The sequence below is a fragment of the Falco naumanni genome, chromosome 3 (assembly GCF_017639655.2).
Source record: "Falco naumanni isolate bFalNau1 chromosome 3, bFalNau1.pat, whole genome shotgun sequence".
Classification (NCBI taxonomy): domain Eukaryota; kingdom Metazoa; phylum Chordata; class Aves; order Falconiformes; family Falconidae; genus Falco; species Falco naumanni.
The window spans coordinates 37,899,913-37,918,010 of NC_054056.1; the positions used below are offsets into that span (position 1 = coordinate 37,899,913).

Consider the following 18,098-nt stretch of genomic DNA (forward strand, 5'->3'; position numbering starts at 1 on the left):
AAGTATTTTCATAACTATATTAATGTTCTCGTGTTTTTTTTCACACATTTCTGCTGTTAAAAAGGATATATAACAGAACTGATTTATTGAATCCAAATAAGCAAATCAGTCTTCTTTCCTTTGGGATACCAAAAAATTAAGTCTCTGAGTCTTAGAACAGGTATTTATAGGGTTGTAGCTTTTATTCACATCTATGAAATCGATAGATACAGAAGGATATAACAACTGGGAAGAAAATTTGATCTCAATTTATTAGTTTAAACACAGTTTCACTATCAGGTTGACAACAATAATGGATAAATGATAAAATAAGGGGGAAATACCATTGTATTTCATTCTTCCGTGTGAAGTATAACGTCACATTGCAGGATGAACAGTGACATGTCTGTATGGTTAAGCAACAGACAGGAGAAACAGAGGGGGAAACTAAAATGCATTTTGCCTCTGAAAGCTTAAGTGGAGAATGTGATTGCATACTTGGCTCTTTGAAAAACCTTAAGAACCTCACAGTAAATTTAAGACAGGTCTGAGATTAGTCACATCCTAGAAAATATGGCATGCTAATGTTTTCATTGCAATCTGTTCATCCAAAAGTTCTCTCCTTCACACAGAGCAAATGCTTAGCTTTTTAAGAAGTGCTGTATGCTGCATTATTAATTATTTAATTCTTGTGTCCCACCACTACACCTTCTTCCCTATAACAGCCAATTGTGAAGTGGGACTTACTTTTTTTTTTTTTTTAATTAGTACTTGCAGAATGCCTGTAGCTTTATAGAGATTTATTAGGAATATGGGATAATACTGGTTTACTTAAAAGTAATTACTCTAAATCCTTGACACATAAAGCAGTGTAGAAATAGATGAGAAAACGAAATTTTGTATACATGAAGACAGTGCTTGCCTAAAACCCTTATGATTAATGACAAACTGTCTAAGTTACCAGTGCATTAGCAGTGTGTTGCTGAAGACACTGGTAACATTACAGAAGACTATTTTGGAACAATGTTGAATATTACAAAGTATGCTATTATGCCACTTGACAGTCCAAAAAGTAAAATTTATTAACAAATATCAATTGATGACATAGCTGGTTCAAACAACCATGTGCAAAACTTGCTCTATCCATGTTGTCTTAAATCTTGCCAGCCTGTTTTTCTTTTATAAGTGTTACCATACAGTTTAAACCCGGAAAATGAAAACTCTACTCCCTTCAAACGCATTATTGGACAGTCAGTTGCAGATTAGCCCTTCTTTCCAGTTTAAAGCAGAGACGGTAAGTAGCTCAGCATGAAAGTAGCTTTGAAAAGTTCATTGATGTTCCCAGAGTTTGCCTTCCTGGTTTTTGTTAGGAGTCTTTCAGATGAGGACCTTGAACTTTTTGGCTGTTTGTGAAAATTTCAAGGCTTGTACTTGATGCCGTGGTGTTTGTAACTCACAGTCGCTATCAGAACAGTCCAACTCAACACCAAGCTAGCTACTTACAGCTCTTATCCTCTTGTCCACCCAGAGCCTAGCATGCAGAATAGCTGGAGGGAACAGTTTACATTACATTTATCTATAAGGCCATTGCTCTTCAGGCACAAAACCTCCCGAAGCCACAGAGGGTTGGGTCGGGCAGTGCTCCCTGGAGACACCTGAATGCTGGGAGTGCTGGTAGCTTCCATGCTACTAACTGGGAGCAAAGCACCAGGAGCAGCTCTTTCAGAGCCTTGCATCTTGTCCATGCCTAGAAAAATACATATTCTTCCCTTAGATGCAAAGCATTTGAGGGGCAGGGCTCAAAAAAGTAAAAAAAAAAAAAAAAAAAAAAGGAAAAATTTCCATGGGCCAACATAGGGAGAAGTGCATTTCATGCATTTTGAACCTCATTTATTCTTTGCTCTGATTAGTTGTTTTATCTTGTTCCCAACCAAATCCTTTATTGGGTATCCTAGTGAAAGTAAATCGTTTCACACCGGGAACATGGTGCTTTTGTTTACTTCTTTTTTTCATGTAGGAGGCTACTAAAAACCGACGTCGCTATTTAAATGTGAAACAACGCCGCTGTTGGCACTCAGCACACCGCTTTGAATCGGGTCGCAAAACTCATTATTCGCATTTTAAAGGCTTTTCTTGCTAAGGAAATCAGTGGCTGAGGGGTGGGTGGGTGTATTTGGGCGAAGCACTGGCCAGACGGACCAAGCTGCACCGCCAGCTCCCGGGAGCCGGAGCGCTCCCTCAGGTTTCAAATAAATCCCCTGCATAACCAGGAAAAAAAATAATATAACGTATCCGAAAGGATAGCGCGTCTGCCAGCGGCGCGCCGGGCTCTCGCTCACCGCGGGGCGCAGGTGTCGGAGGATTCAGTTATTACCAGATTCACCGAGATCTCCTGAGCGCGGGATCCTCGGTAAAACGGGGAGGCAGCCCGCGCCCCGGGGCGAGCTCCACCCTCCGCTGCCCCAGAAGCGGCTCGGGCACGTCGCTGGAGTCTCCAACAGGCAGCACCTGCCGAGGAGCGCCGGCCGCCCCCGGCCCAGTCCCGCAATCACCGAGCCCCAGGGGAGCCCCGCGCCGGCAGCTCCCGCCGCGCCCTCCCGCCCCTTCGCAACGCCTACGGAGGCGCGAGGCGGCCGCCCGCCCTGCCGGCGGCGGGACACGGCCCGCGCGAGGCTGCCCCGGGCGCGGCCGGCGCTGAGGCGAGCGCCGCGGTTCTGCCGCCGGGGGGGTGGGGTGGGGGTGTCCTGCGCGGTGCCGCTCCTCGCACGGGCCCCGGGCTGCTCCTCTGTGGGCGACGAGCCCCGACTGGAGCCCTTCCCGGTGGCTTCAGCTGCTCCTTCCTGATGTATGCGGGATGGCAGTGCGGGCGGGGGGAAGGCGTATTTACCCAGTTACTTGAACTCGGGCTGCCCTACGCCTGGTTAAGGGCAGGTACGCCAACGCATTTCGGAGCCAGAGACCCCGGGACGGCGTGTGCCCGCCGCAGCCGTGCGGAGGAGTTCAGACGCCGCTCGGCCGCAGCCGGCGGCCGGTTTTCCCTCAAAGGCTGGAAATGCTTTAGCAGATTAACGCGTCCCTTAATCCCCCGGGCGCTGGGTGCCGGCCTGGTTTAAGGTCAAACAGGGGGGCTGCGTGCGGCTGGGGGGGGGGGGGCGGCGAGCGAGCCCCCTCGCCCCGCCCCGAGCAGCCCGGGGGAGCCGGACGACCCCCGCCGCCGCCCCCCCGCCCCCCCCCCCCCCCCCCCCCCCCCCCCGCTGACGCCTCTGCCTTTCCTTCCCGCAGCAGGGCCCGGGGGGCCGCGGCGCCCACCCGGGCGGCCCGGAGCCGCCGCCGCCGCCCGCCGCCCCGCAGCCGCGGGAGCCCTTCGCGCCCAGCCACGGCAGCGCCTTCCACCTGCCCGAGCCCCAGCACGCCGCCGCGCTCTACTACGCCAGCTCCACGCTGCCGGCGCAGCGGGTGAGCTCCCCGCTGCCCGCCCAGCCCGGCGGCTCCCCCACCAAGCTGCCGCGGGCCGGCTCCGCCGCCGAGGGCGCCGCCTACGCCACCGCGCAGCGCCTCTCCTCCCCGAAGCAGTCCCCCAGCCGCCTGGCCAAGTCCTACAGCACCAGCTCGCCCATCAACATCGTCGTCTCCTCGGCGGGACTGTCGCCGTCCCCCATCCGAGTGACCTCCCCGCCCACCGTCCAGTCTAACATTTCCTCCTCTCCTATCCACCAGTTAAGCTCCACCATCGGCACTTACGCCACCCTGTCGCCTACCAAGCGGCTGGTTCACGCTGCCGATCAGTACAGCAAGCACTCCCAGGAGCTGTACGCCACCGCCACCCTGCAGAGACCCGGCTCCCTCGCAGGTAAATCGCGGTCGGCAGCGCCCAGGGTCCGCGGCAGCGGGGAGGGGGGGGGGACGCGCGGTGGCGCCGCGGCCGCGGAGGGGGGCAGGTGGCGGGGGCCGAGGGAGGGGGAACGCGGCCCCGCCGGCCCCGGGCGGCAGCGCCCCGCCAGCCGCCGCGCCTCACGGGACCGGGCGACGGGGCTGCGGGCCGGCAAGGGGAAGGAGCGGGGTGGGTTTGACCGAGCCGGTTTGGGGGGATCGTGGTTGCCGTTCCGGTGAGTGGGAGCGGCGGGCCGCCCGCCTGCTTCTTCAGCAAAGTGCGTTACTTCTCCCGGTGCCGGGCAGGTGCGCGCCGTGTCGGGAGGGTGCGGGGCTGGCGGCGCTGGGCGCAGAGCTCCCTGCTCTTACCCACGGATCGGGGAGGTGGGGGGGGAGTATGTTACTATGGTGAATGCCTTCTCTGCCGCGATCAGAAACTGTGAGCCTTTTGCAGAGAATCACTTTCCCCCGGATTTACAGGCGCTTCCTGGGGTATTTGACAAGTTTGAGGTTACTTAGCAGCAACTCCCGGTGTACCAAGTTGTGCCGAGTAATCGGTAGCGGTTATTTGGCTCCGAGTGCTCTTCGGGGAATCGGCTGTTCCAGCTGATTTAATGCTTCTGTAACCGCAGACTTTGAACAGATCCTAGAAGTGAGATACGGGTGCACTGTTCTCTAAACCATCTCTCTGCTAAACTGAGGATCCTTCAGGGGTGGGTTTTAGTGTTCTCAAAATTTCCAGTTTCATTGCTATAGTAACAGCTGCTATGCTCATATGTTCTCTTGTGTGACATAAATAGATTTGAAGATAAATAGGATACATAAAGAGGTTTGGCTGTGTTTATCAGGCAGGTACACAAGTTTCTTACTGGAGCTAAAACCTCTCCTCATCCCCCTTTCTCCTCTCACCCATCTCCCCTCCCCCTCCACTCCATCAGTTCTTGGCATCCTATATAATTCCAGTGTGTCTAAACATACAGATTAAATTCACTGATAAAAAAAATACAGTACTAGTTTATCTCCTCGTAAGAACTCTGATGGTTTGGGGGTTTTTTCCCCTATTTAAAGGGTGGGAATTTGAAAACCTTTTTAGTTTATGTAACACTGTTATTGAAGTTCAGAATGTATAAGGAGATAGTATCACTAAATGATGCTAAAATTGAGATCAAGGGACACACACGTATCAATCCTATTGTCAAATATTCACTCTCAAATTACAAAGTGGTTGATTAGCAATTATGTTAGTACAGCTTCTCTCCACTCAAGTCCAACACACTGTTGGCCACAGGTATTAAATACTGCCTTTGTAAAGTGGAAACCTAGAATTGCCATAGACTTTGTGGTTTTGGGAGTTTTACAACTTAATCCTATAGCAAGAGTTGTTTGGGCCTAAATAGGCATGGAGGGAACTGTCAGCATTGAAGGATAATTCAATCTAAAACTTGGACACCTGTGGGTATGAACTGCCAGTATTTCCTTGATTTTTCTTTACCTTTGTTCTGGGATAGAAGTCTTTGCTTCGGGAAGTTTCTACGAAGCACAGTCCATATCTCTCTTTATAGACTTTTAGCATTGGAATTTGTATTTTACTGGGTTTTTTGTTTTTGAAGAAGGCATCTTTTATAGCATTGCAGCATTAAACCTGTGGTGATAGCTTAGTCAAAGCTTGTTCTGTAGGGCTTAAGGCCTATTACATGACTCTGAAGTGCTACAGCATTAGAGAACCTGTTTGTCCTGTACTAGACCCAAGTTGCAATGTGAATGTGGACTTTTTTGGACTTGTTAGCCAATAGCGGTTGTACAGGCATTTCTAATGGGGTTTTCTACTTTGATTTGAACAAAAGTTAAGAAACTGGCACTCATTTTCTTGGATTGCTTTTAAATAAAAGCTTTTGATAAGACTTCTGTGTCTTGCATAATGTAGGTACTTCCCTCACTGCCTCTTTTCAGGACACACTGTGAGGAGTTACTTGTCACTCATTTGTGGTTCAGGTGAAGGAAAAGCTCGTAAAAACATGCATTTAGGAAATGACTGGTGTATTTTTGTGTTGATTTTAGTATGGAAGGGGAATAGTGATTGTTCATTTAAACTTGCTATTACATTTGTAAAAATTGGAAAAGCAATACTAACTTTTCCAAATGTTGTGCCAATCAGAACAAACATAAAGAGCTTCCCAGTTATGGTATCTCATAGGGATTTGCTTAGAGATCTTAAGATATGCAAAGAAAATCTCACTGTCTTATTTTATAATAAATGGAAAATCCTGTAACTTGAAGAAGTACTAGGTGACAGACATGCAGAGATAGTATTGCTACTTAAAAACAGAGTAATCAAAATGAAAGCAACAGTATGTTAGTAAATTGCCTTTTTTTTTTAATTCCACAGTGTTGACGTGCCTTTCAAGTAGTTCTTGAAAGGAGCTGTATCACATGACCTATTCTTTTGCAAAGTTTCCTATTGTGTACTCCCACCTTTTATTTTCCATTACCTTTCTGTAACATATTCCTCAATGGCATCCACAGGATCCGGAGTTACACATTTGCTAGCCCTGGTAAGAGTCTGACTAATCTTCTAGACTTCCACTGGATTCACTGAATTCAATGGACTACACAGAGGCTTAAAACTAATGTTTGCTTTAGAGTTAGCCAGGATCAAATGTTACGGATACTACTGAGGCAGTCTTAATATTTTTTTTTATAGGCTTTTTTGCTCAGAACAGGTTTGGTATTTGAGCTGCAAGTATATTATATTATTGCAGAAGTTTTCTAATCATTCTGTTAGAAATCGAACTCATTGAGAAGGAGAGCAAGCTATGATGTATGTTGAAAAGCTAATGTTCAATAAATGAGATTTTTGCTTCTTCTTCAGAACATCCAAAGATATTTTTTTTTTTTTGAGAGAGAGAGGAGGAGTAGGAGTGGAGAATAGTTGTCACATTGCACTGATAGATGGTCTGCCTACTGTGATTAATGTGAAGTTGAATTGGTATGTATGTGTCATCACAGGGATGATGTTACTCAAAATAATCCTTTTTTATCTCTGGGAAGAAAAAAAAATATATTTGTAGTAATTACCAGGGACACAAATAATGCATTTGTTTTAATTATTTTGCATGACATTAGAAATTTGTAATGGAGCTAATTCATGAATACTACTGGGTGTCAGTGTGCTAAACAAACTGAATGGCTTCAGTACCAGGGTTAGATGTTTAAGAGAAGACCTTCAGATATGATAATTTTTTTCTTTGAAATTGTAATTGAAAAGGTACAATACAAACCTAGATTGCCCAACACTGAATCTGTGTTAGACTTAATTGAAGTGATGGTATTATTTATATTAATTTCCCATGAACTTGATTATGAAACATCTTGAAATTATAATAATGGCAACTCTTAGACTGCATCCTGAATTTTAAATAAGACGTGCAACAGCATGCAGTGACTCAGTTTTAACCAAGTAACCTTAGAAACGTCTTCAGAAATTGGTTTTAGTCTAGTTATACTTGAACTGTTACCACTGCCAGCTGTGTGTGTGTGTACGTGTATATAGTGGTTTTTGTGAGTGTACACTTTCTGTGTTTATTCTTAGTCTAGCTACTTCATTGCTATGATCTGCAGTGACAGCTTTGGAAGTAGTTTTCCAATCCGCACTGCTCTAAAGCATGCTCAACTGTCCAAGCAGCAGTCTGAGCCCAGAAAGCACAGTTTGTAATTACCTTCTTGCAGCTTCTGCACCTGGGTTGAGCTGTGGAGTGCTGCTGAGAGCCAAACTCACCAAAGCAGTGCATTTTACCTGGAATGAGGAGTATGTAAGACAGCAAGCAGGAGAAACATGGGAAAACCTTTTCAGGAGGCAGGTCAGTCACACAGGTGCCCACTGTTCAAGGTCCGCTGAAGCATCTCCTGCTGGCCAGAATCGGGCAGATTTAGGAGCAAAGGGAGAGGAGGCAGTGAAATGGTGGTGTTGATGTAGTTTGTGCCTCAGGTTATGTGATGGTGTAGCAGCCCTGGTGTTGCAGAGCCACTCCGGCCTCTTCATCAGGCTTAGGGAAGACTAGGGACACATTAGACAATGGCAGGTCATTTTACGCATTATTACAAAAAACTGAAAAGAAAATAAATATATTTGAAGAATGCATCATGCTCCATCAACTGTACTAAAAGGTTAGGTTTAAATAATGAGTGTTGGTGTGCATCACTTGGTATAATATTAAGTGGAAAGAATGTTATGCAGCTATTCTTCATGCGGTAGTGGCATGTTCCACAGAAACAGGAGCTGCAGTATCCCTCAGACAGCCCTGATGCCACAGCTGAAAACTTCAGTGCTCAGCCTCATGTTTGCAAACACAGTCGTCTTTCAGGTCCTTGTAAAATCAAAAAGAAAGGGAATTTGTCCTTTCTGAGGTAGCACTGTTTGTATGCATGTGTGGTATTAATACTAAAATAGCACTTGTTTATATAAAATACGCTTTGCACTCTTAATTGGGCAAAGATTTCAGAGTTCATCAAGGTCTTAACTGGTTCCTTCTGCTCCTTCATCTGTCTTGTCTCGCTCTTCTCCCTCTTTGTGGGGGACCTTCCTTTGCCCTTTCTCCTTCTGTATGCTTTTCATTGCATGTGACATGTTGAACTCTGCTTTCCTGATGAGATTTATGGCAGGACTGCTGTTTGATCATGAGTGTTGACATTTTTAGCATTTTGCTGTGCAATCATACGGGCATAGAGCAGATCAGTTTACGTAGCTGTTTATGGGATATCTGATAAATGTTGCTACTAGCATGGATTGAGATTTCTTTATTACTAGTTCATTGTCATCTTTACAAAAAATTATTTAGTTAAGTGTTACAATTCTCTGGTAAATCACACTGCACTATGTAGGTGTGCTAGAATGGCTGCATTAGTGCTTGTGAGCAGACATGCATGCAAACCCATCTTTCATACTTTTACATGAGGGAGAAAAAACTTTCAGCAGAGTTAGTATTAAAATCAGTGTTACTGCTAACCCAATTTAAATTAGCCTCTTTGGGGGATTTAAGCTCTATGCAAGTAAAATACTCTTTTTGGACTACATTAAACCCAAATTTGCACCATTTGCAAATGCAGGCAAGACTTCACCACATGCATCATCATTCAGGTTTTGGGCAGGACATTATAGATAAGGAAGGTGCAATCAACGTGTTAATCCACAGCCAAAGTGGATCTAAATCATCCCAGAAATAAAATTTCTCTGTACCTTAAAATCCCCACCTGAGACACAGGGCTGAGCTAATAAAACAGTCTAGGTGTGATGTGCCATTGTACTTGTTTGTACAGGTAAGGAAGGAAAATCTTTGGATATTTTGACGTTGGACTTGGACTATCGATGTGATCGATCATAACAAAAAGGATACTCACTTGTTTCCCTTAACTACTTTTCTTGTGTTTTTACAGGATCTTGTGAGTTATTTCTTTTATAGGGAAAACAAAATTACTTCATTAATTTTAACCAAAATGGTTCTCTATAGATTTCTTCTAAGTATTGTTTTTATTAGCTAGGAAATTCTTTTAACTGCTGTCAGAGCTTTTACATATGAGAACATTGGTAATCCTTTTTTGTTCTGGGATAGACTGTGCAGTCCTAGGATATTTTTTTTTTCTCCTTCCACTCATGTTTGTTTTGAGATTGTATCTGAAAGAGAACAAGTTATAAGTCTCTCATAAGTATCTGAAATACTATTGCATGTCTCAAAATCTTTTGTTTTATTTTCTTGTCTGAAAGAAACAAAGTTATTTGTTTCTGCATTGTAACCTGGAGGTTAAAAGTGCTCAAGTTGGTCTTGGAGGTTATAAAAATACAAAACTCAGTGTTCACTTTGCTTTTCTTTGTCGCTTCTTCTACTTCTACCTATTCTTTCCACCAGTAATGATCTTATTAATTGTTACAACTGAAACATTTACAATAGTGCTCAGTTTCAATTTGGAGAAGGTGTCCAAAATGGACAGTCTACAGCAGTAAAGCAAAAGAAATAAGATGGGTAACTTTGAAATGTCTTACTGCCATTATTTTTGTTCCTACATCTTTCAAATCTAGCGTACGTGACATTAATTTGCCAGATATGGAGGCCTCATGTAGGCTCTGTCTTTGAACTAATGAACTTGAGCTTTGACTTCCTGTGTGAGCAAATGCTACAAATACATCTAAACACGGGTCCTGTTCTCATATTGACTATAACCTTCCCCTTTGCTTCCTATTCTTGATATTTGACTGCTCCTCCCAATGGTCTTTCAGAGGGGTGTGAAGTCAAACAATATTGCAAAATAGCAAGCTCTAAGGCACAGAAAACCAGTCTGCAACATTGCTGAAAATAGATTCCATTGGTATGAAGCTGCAAGTACTTCAACTGAACGGCTGTGGGAAATGTGAGTGGCAGTTTCTGGGCTTTAAGGTGACTGGTCAGTACTGAAGCCTGTGCTGTTGCTTCTAACCACACAACCTGGCCTGCAGTTTCTGGCCTCTGGTCCTGAACTTTAGCAGTGTACCTAAAAGGGGAGGATTTGAATGGAAGCATGCAAGCCACTGGAAGGAATTTCTTCAGCATCAGAACAGCGTTTAGAAAATCTGTGCTTAAATACCTGATGAAAAGAAGCACAAAAAGGAACCAAAGTTGGCAAAAAGCTAGCAGAGAACAGTCAGTGTTCATTAGCAGAACGGTGTTTAATCCATGGAGCTGGAATTTTTCCATCAGTTTTCCTTGGATAATGAAATGCATGAAGAGCAGTGTTTTGGGAACCTAACTTCTTGGAACTTTTGTTTTGGAGCAATGGAAATACATTAGCCAGTGTTGGCATTCCCAGTTCATACAGCCTTGTCTTGCTTACCTTGATTTGTGTTACTTTTAGTAACTTTACTAAACGTTACTTTTAGTAACTTTAGTAACTTTTAGTGAGATTACAGGGAGAGGCTAGGGCCTCATGAACTTTTGGGTCTTGAGGGCATGCTAGTGAGGCTGAGTGTTGTCCATGCCTGTTACCATGCCTTGTGCCCTCAGCTCTGCATGGTGTCTTCATGTACTTGTCCTTTTCAGTGGCCGGGAGCGTGATTCTGAGTCCTCCCAAATGTCTTTGGCCTTGAACTTGCTTGTTCAGTGTAGAAGAGAGTGCTATTGTATGGGATAGGGAGTACTGGGCAATAGGAAAGTCCCCTTCAATCACATTTCTGATACTCAGGCTTTTGTGGCATCAGTGGAAATATTTGCTTGTTGGTATATGATCTAAATTGGGATGACTGTGTGTGTTGATCATGTACTGGGCAAAGAAGGCACATGTGGAAGCTGTAGCTTCCTCGGGGTCTAAAACCCTGTTGCAAGGCCTGGAAATGTTTGTCATTAAACCCTCAATAAATGATGACAGTCCCTCATGGTCTTCAGGTATTTAAGAGAAGTGATAATATGCACTTATTTCTACTGTGGTTGAAAACTTCATCCCTTCCAGTTGCTATGGCACACAAACTTTTTGCAGTAGGTGGAGTAGCTGAGATCTAGAAAGTCAGTACACAGCTCATCAATAACATAAGTATTAATTTGCTGGGATATCAGATAGCTTTTTGGTGGTTATGTGCACACACCAGCTTTAAAGCAGTGCAGGTGCCTCTGATCAACAGTAAAGTGATTAACTGTGGCAGGAAGAAGATTGTGAACTGGGGAGCTGAAGAAGGCTCCCTTTATTTAAGGCTAAAACTTGGGTGGGGAGGTGTCCATGGTTACCCATGCTGAGATGCAAAGTGCTCACAGTTGAAAAACATTGGCCATCAGTGGTGGCTGCCAGAAACTACACTGGACCAAATTTGCTGTGACCAATCATGGGAGATAAATGAGGCATTTTTTTCTGTAGTTGTAGGGTCAAACTTGAAGATGACCTAGGTATGGACCCACAACAGACAGAATACTTTTTGGTTTTTTGAAGGTGGTATTATAGAGGGCAGAGAGATACTGTCTAATGATAATGAATTCATGGAACTGTATATTATCCTAAGTGGGTATAAGCAAAAGTCAGAATTCAATATGCTGAAATGAGAAGGACCAACTGATGACTAATCTTATAAGGTATGACATATGAAACTGCCAGTTGAATGACATAGATTTTTAATAAGTACATCAAGTAGCAACTTGTAGTGTGTAAGTGAAGAATAGAAAATTGCTGTATCAGTTTGAATACAAGTAGTCTTAAATCTCAGTCAGCCCTCACTGTTCTGCGGAAGTTGTTGCATACACTTTTCCATATTTATCTCTTCCATGGTGTCATGTCTGTATCTTGCCTTATGGCCCCTTGCCCTCCCCCTCCAACCCAGGTGCGAACCATCCCTTTTATCAGATTGCCAGCTGTGCTGCTGTCCGGCAGTAAAACCTTTTGATCGTAGGACTAAAGCTCTCCTTGGGTTTAAACAGTGTTGCCTGTGAAGAAAGCAAAGGTGGAAAAGGAGCTGTGCCCCTCTGATACTGGGGCAGATTTATTGTGACTAGAGACCAAAAGGCCTCCTCTCCATGGGGTCCTTCCCACACCCACACCTTCCCTGAGCATTCCAGTTCAGCAGAGATGCAATTGTGTTTACATTTGCTCACCAAAAGGTGCCATAAGCTCTTCACAGGCTTGATATCAAAGTCCTGCGAGCATGATCTGCAAAGGAGGGCGAGTTGGACTTTTTCAGATATTTGGGGGGTCAGCGGGTCGAGGGAGATGACAGGCTTTTGTGTGTTTGGGTTTACTATGCCCTGAAGAAAGAGAGAACCAAGTAAAAGAAAAATTGCAGACCAGCTAATCACAGTGCTTTGGTGGACGTTGCAACAGAAACTGATAGAAAGCATAATACAGGACATGAAGGTGATAAATGGTTAATGGGATAATTTGCAACATGAGTTCACCAAAACCAGATTGTACTGGAATAACCTGCTTACTGACCTTTTCTTAGGTTATATCTGATGTCTTTCTATTCCCTGTCAGGGCTCTGTCAGAGCACGCATTTTCTGTAGTGCCACTTGCGAAGTGTTTAGTTAAGCTAGAGAAGATGGATATTCTTGTGAGAGCATAGCTGGGCGAGGACCTGTGCAAAGGAGCATTGTCAGTTTGTCATTTAATAAATCAAATTAATGGAAAGGAAGGATGCTACTAATAAAGCCCCACAAGGAGAACTCTTTTGGCCACTTGAAAAATACTTTTTTTTCATTTTATTATCTTGGTACTAAACCCTGAAGTATGCCAGGGAAACTTTTTGATAGCAGAATGTTAAGAGCCATTTTCTGAAGAGAGAACGATAAATCCTGTATAGAAACAGTTCTGCAGATCAGAGAGAAAGAATAGAATTGGAACCAAGCTAATAATGCACCTAATAGCTAGTTACAAATTAGGAACCTTTGGCTGAAAACAAGAGTAGGAAAAGACCTGGGTGACCTTTTTGACTGCAGTATGTCTCAGCTCCCTATATTAGGAACATAATAGAATATTTCATGGTCTAATCACATAACAAGGAAAATTGGGAGTGTTACATAGGGTTAGGACTTCATCAGGGGAACTGTATAGAACTGTGACCCTCTGTGGGTAAGAGAGACTTTTTCCAGCCCTCTTCTCTTCTCAAACGATTTGCCTGGCTGGTCAAGAAATTTAGAAGCCTGTTGTGCCTAGACCTGACTTAGTGTGTTTCCCTCTTAACACAGGAAAGGCTGATAGCTTACGTAGCTGCTATCAGTAGGTGGAGGTTATGCATCAAGACTGCTAAATCCTGGTAAGAATAAGTAATTTGATGAAGCAATTTGCCCGTCTTTTTTCAAAGACAAAATCGATGTGAAGTCTTTGGCACCTTTTAGGATAGTAGCATCTGACCAAGGAGGGAGTGAGGGCAAAAGGTATCATAAGAGTGATTTGTTTTCACCAGCAGGCTTTGGTTTTAGGGCCTTGACTAACCAGCTGTGATGTGTTTGGCTGGAGGTTCTCTGTGAACATTAGTTCTTCAGTTTTCCCTCAAAGAATTGAGACTGGTAGCCCTGTCAGAGTGACCCTTGAGCCATGATTCCCCTTTGTCTGGTCTCTAACTAAGCTTCAAAGTTTTCAAGGTTTATTCATCAAAATTTTGCATAACTTTCTGTCTGAATTTGGAGTTCCCGTCTAGCTCATGTCATCCTTGTCTGTGTCACACTTAGCTGTTTTTGGCAAGGATCTGGAGCTAATGCCGAGTATCACTGAGCAGTCTTCTCCAAAGTGATCCGCTTTGTGATCTGCCCTGCTTAAGATCCTATCTTGTGAATCTGGGAATTCAATGGTTAACTGTCTTAGCCAAGAATCTCTTTTTGTCTGAAGTTTATCAAGATCGTGATGGCTTGCATGTCACTGCTTTTCTCAGTCTGCAGTAGGTTTCAGACTGCCTTTGTAACATCAGGCAAAACCTGATGCAAGTGTCTTCAGCCAGCCATGTGATCATGGAGGTGTTGGCTTCACAGGTCAGGCATCGATTTGACATGGAAGTGTTGTCAGTTTGCATTTATGGAAAACCAGGAGCTAATTGTGAGACAGTTCAGAATCCCTCAAGTGTTTGTCACCTTTGGACTAACATGCATCTGATCCTTCTAATTGACTGTTTTTAATTAATTAACTGTTCATCAACTAATTAACTGTTGAAGCCCTTCTCGAAGCTGAACTCTTCCAGTGGTTTATTACAAACTGCTGTGAACACGTTTCTTATATTTCTTGTTATGTCTCCTTTTACTTTTGCTAATGACCTTCTGTCACCATTTCTCTCTTGCACCATTTGTCGTTGCCGTGAACTCTGCTGGAGTGACAGGACTCTTTCAGCTTGTGGTCCTTTCTTCGCTGTGCTTTTCAGGGATAATATGAATTTTTGAGATTAGTGGCACATCACAAAGTCTGTTGTGCTAGTGTTGTTTCTTTTCTTGGTTTTGTTTTGTTGTGTTTTTTTTTTTTTTTCCTTCTCTCTCTTCCGCCGCGCCCCCCCCCCCCCCCCCCCCCATCTCCTTCTTTAAATCAGTTCCTGGAAAAAAATCAGTAGTTATCTATTTCCTTTTTTCGCTTTCTGGTTGTTGAGGAAGGATTTACATAAGCTATTGTTCTGAGTTTTTTTAAATTGGGTACTAAATGCTTACTATTATTGCTATATTAGTAAGCGTACTGAATTAAAAAAGAAAACTTATTTTATGGGTTACAGGATAAACTTTGCTTAGGTCCTTAAGCTCCTCATGATCATGGTATTAACAGTATTTCTCTTTGTCTCTACATTCAGCATTTCTTTTCTTTCTTTTATTTAGAGCAAGCCTGTTAGAATTTCTTTAGATATTATAATGATTTTAATAAGCGATTAACAACTTAAAACCAGCTTGAATAATGCTATGATAATCTAATGAACGTAACTGTCAATGTGGATAATTGCTGCTCTAAACTTTTTTACATGCGTAACTCTATTCTGCAATTAGATTGTATTAAAATTGAGTATGTATACCTTTAATAAAAGGTCCGTGTTTTCACTCTTTCATTTTAAATGCAGTGATTCTCAAATGGATAATAGAAACTTGATGAGTAATATACTGTGTTAGAGAATATCCAAAGAGATCTTCCCTTTCTTAAATGTGGCATTGAAAGAAAGGCAAAGATAATGAACCACATTTTTTTCCCCTGGAATGTCACAGACTTACATGTCGGGTCTTGGTAAATTCTAGAAACCAGGGATTGCAAGCAAACGCTCACTGGGAGGAGAAAGCATTTAATATTCTAACAAAGATGACTTTACGTAAAAGAACAAATGCTATCTGATGCTTTTCTCCATTCTCTCCGTGAAATGCAAGTTTGAGTACAAAGTGTTACAGATAAAATCTTCAAAAGTTAATATTGTTCACATGTCTAATAATGTGCAATCTCATTGTAAAAGGAATTACTAAAGATAAGTTGCAAACACTCTTCTATCGGCAAACGCCAGATGTGGTGTCTTAGATTTCAGCCGCTTGTGTCAGAGACTGGAACATAGGTTTGCAAAAGAAGTATGTACAATATTCATCATAAATTAATACTTCTTAAAAGGATGCATGCATAGTCAGGATTCATTAGAACTATATATTTGCATTTTCCCTGTTAGCTGGGAAACCACCAGCTGGAACTCTGAACTCCCAGGAATGATAGTGTGATTACATAAAAAATTCAGATTGCCCAGCAAAAGCCAGTTGAGGAGTACTGTAGTTGGACAAACTTAACATTTCATTACCCAAGTGAGTTTTATTTTCTGGTGTTACCTTTCCCACACTGTCACACACTGACTGTTTTTCCCTTTGGGCACCGCTATTCTGCAACGCACGTTCCTTAATGAATTTTCTGTGCCAGTCTTGAGACTTTCACTTCTAGTTGGATTTAAGCTCCAGATATTCTTTCTGTTCCGTATGCAGGGAGGAGTTGATGTGGAAATGCTTTCCTCTTACACCAGAGCTGCTGTGAGAACTTGCTCCATTTAAGGTTGATTGAGTCGATGCTTGGTTTGGGGCAAGGGTTGTGAGCTGCTGGGCTTTTTAGATGCTGTGCTTTTCCACAGTGTTAAACATGATCAGAAAATTATGTTTTCACTGGTAAGCATCAGTGCACTAGTACCTGATTCGTTTTGTTGGAGGCAGCAATGCTTCTTAGCAAGTCACTCGTGCTGCTGGAAGTGGTCTCTAGCCCTATAAAGATCACTGGGGTTTTGGATGTTTAGTTGACACTGCTGCTTACCAGGCAGAAATTAGGTCCCTGAGTCTGCCTTGGGTGGGGCCTTGTGCCTTGAGAAGGAAGGAAGACCCAGCTTTGGGGAATTAAAGACACTTCTTCCTTTTGATTTGCAGCCCTTGTCAGAGAAGTGTTAGCTGTAGAGTCTTGCAAAATATCCCGCAGAGTTTTGTTTTGTTTTGTTTTTTTTTTTCCTGGATATTTACTTTTGGGGCACATCTCGCCAATTACACTAGTATTTCTGTTCCTTTACTTGTTGAGCTGAATGTATTGCTGCTTTAGGATAGAGTGCATGGTGCAACACGAGCTTTTATAATTCAAAATTTGAAATAATAAACTTTTTAACTTTTCTAAAATAAATGTATTTAGCAAAACTTTGAAGATCTCTTCTGCTACAAAGGCTTGATGTTTTCACTTGTCGTGAAGCTGTGGTGAACTATCCAAACAGCATACACAGGGCTGCTTGGCGTTGTTGCTTAGTAACGTCATCCTATTGCTGAAGCACTCAGCCCTCAGTCAATGCAGTTAGTGAGCATGAAGGTTAAAAACAGTGGTTTGTATTGCTGGATAGCAATAGCTGTTCACATTTGTGCATAGGACTTTCCCCTTTTCTGTAAAATTGGCAGGATTGAGGGGAAGGGAAGAGGCAATGCTTAAGAGAAGAGGGGGAGCACCTAATACAATAATTCAATTAATAGTTTGGGTTTGTTGTTGGGGGTTTTTTTGGTTTTTTTAAAAAAATACCTATCATTTTCTGCCTTGCTGGAGGCAAGTTGTTGTCACTGTGTGGTAGTGGTTGATTTGGGGGAGTTTTTATTTATTGTTTTTAATTCAGTGACAGTTCCCTAGATCAGAAATGAAGTGGGAATTATCTCCCTGAACTTGTCTGTCACATTTAATCTGCTGTTTCTTCCTGGCTAACTTTGCCTCTTATTTCTTTGCTCCCAGTTACACTTCTCTTCCACTAACAATTCATTTATTAGAAAATATTTTAAGTAGGTGAATGCTTTTCAACAGAATGAGGACGATAGCAGGAAAAAAAAGTGCTTGTGAGGAAACACAAATTTATGATGGGGGAGGGGGTTCTGGTTTTCCTAGACTTGTAGAATTAAGATAGCTGATTCAATACTTTGCAGTAAAGTTATATTGCGTGATTAAAAAGTAAACATAGGCAACCTAAAAAAAAAAATAGCTTTATGTCTTTTAAATTTACTTAGGAGTGTATTTAATTTCAATATTTGATTTAAAAAAAGTTCAAATGGGATAAAAATTATCCAGATAGAAGTTTACTGTGTCGCATAAGAAGTACCAAATGATTTTTAAAGTTTACTTAGACCTGCTTATTACGTTTTAAAAAGTGTAATCTTTTTTTCCTTTCTTTGACCCCCTGCCTTTATTTTTAGCAGTGATATGAAAAGTGTTAACCCTAGGTCAGAGGCTGGTTTTGCAGTGTTGCTTAAGCAGCCAAAGCCAATCTGTTTTGAGGAGACTTTCCTAAGATACTTAATCTGGTTAATGGTCAA

The 18,098-nt window shown here is 42.9% G+C and overlaps 1 protein-coding gene across 9 annotated transcripts in view; it reads left to right on the plus strand.

Moving 5' to 3' along the window:
- The window catches only part of CTNND2 (catenin delta 2), a 680,248-nt gene that overhangs the window by 385,075 nt on the left and 277,075 nt on the right, over nt 1-18,098 (plus strand). For 6 of the 9 annotated variants that reach the window (XM_040587098.1, XM_040587100.1, XM_040587099.1 and 3 more), the window contains one exon: nt 3,262-3,829. In XM_040587098.1, the coding sequence (XP_040443032.1) occupies nt 3,262-3,829 (568 nt within the window). The remainder of the gene's footprint in view (nt 1-3,261; nt 3,830-18,098) is intronic. The other 3 variants (XM_040587105.1, XM_040587106.1, XM_040587107.1) reach the window with 1 other exon arrangement.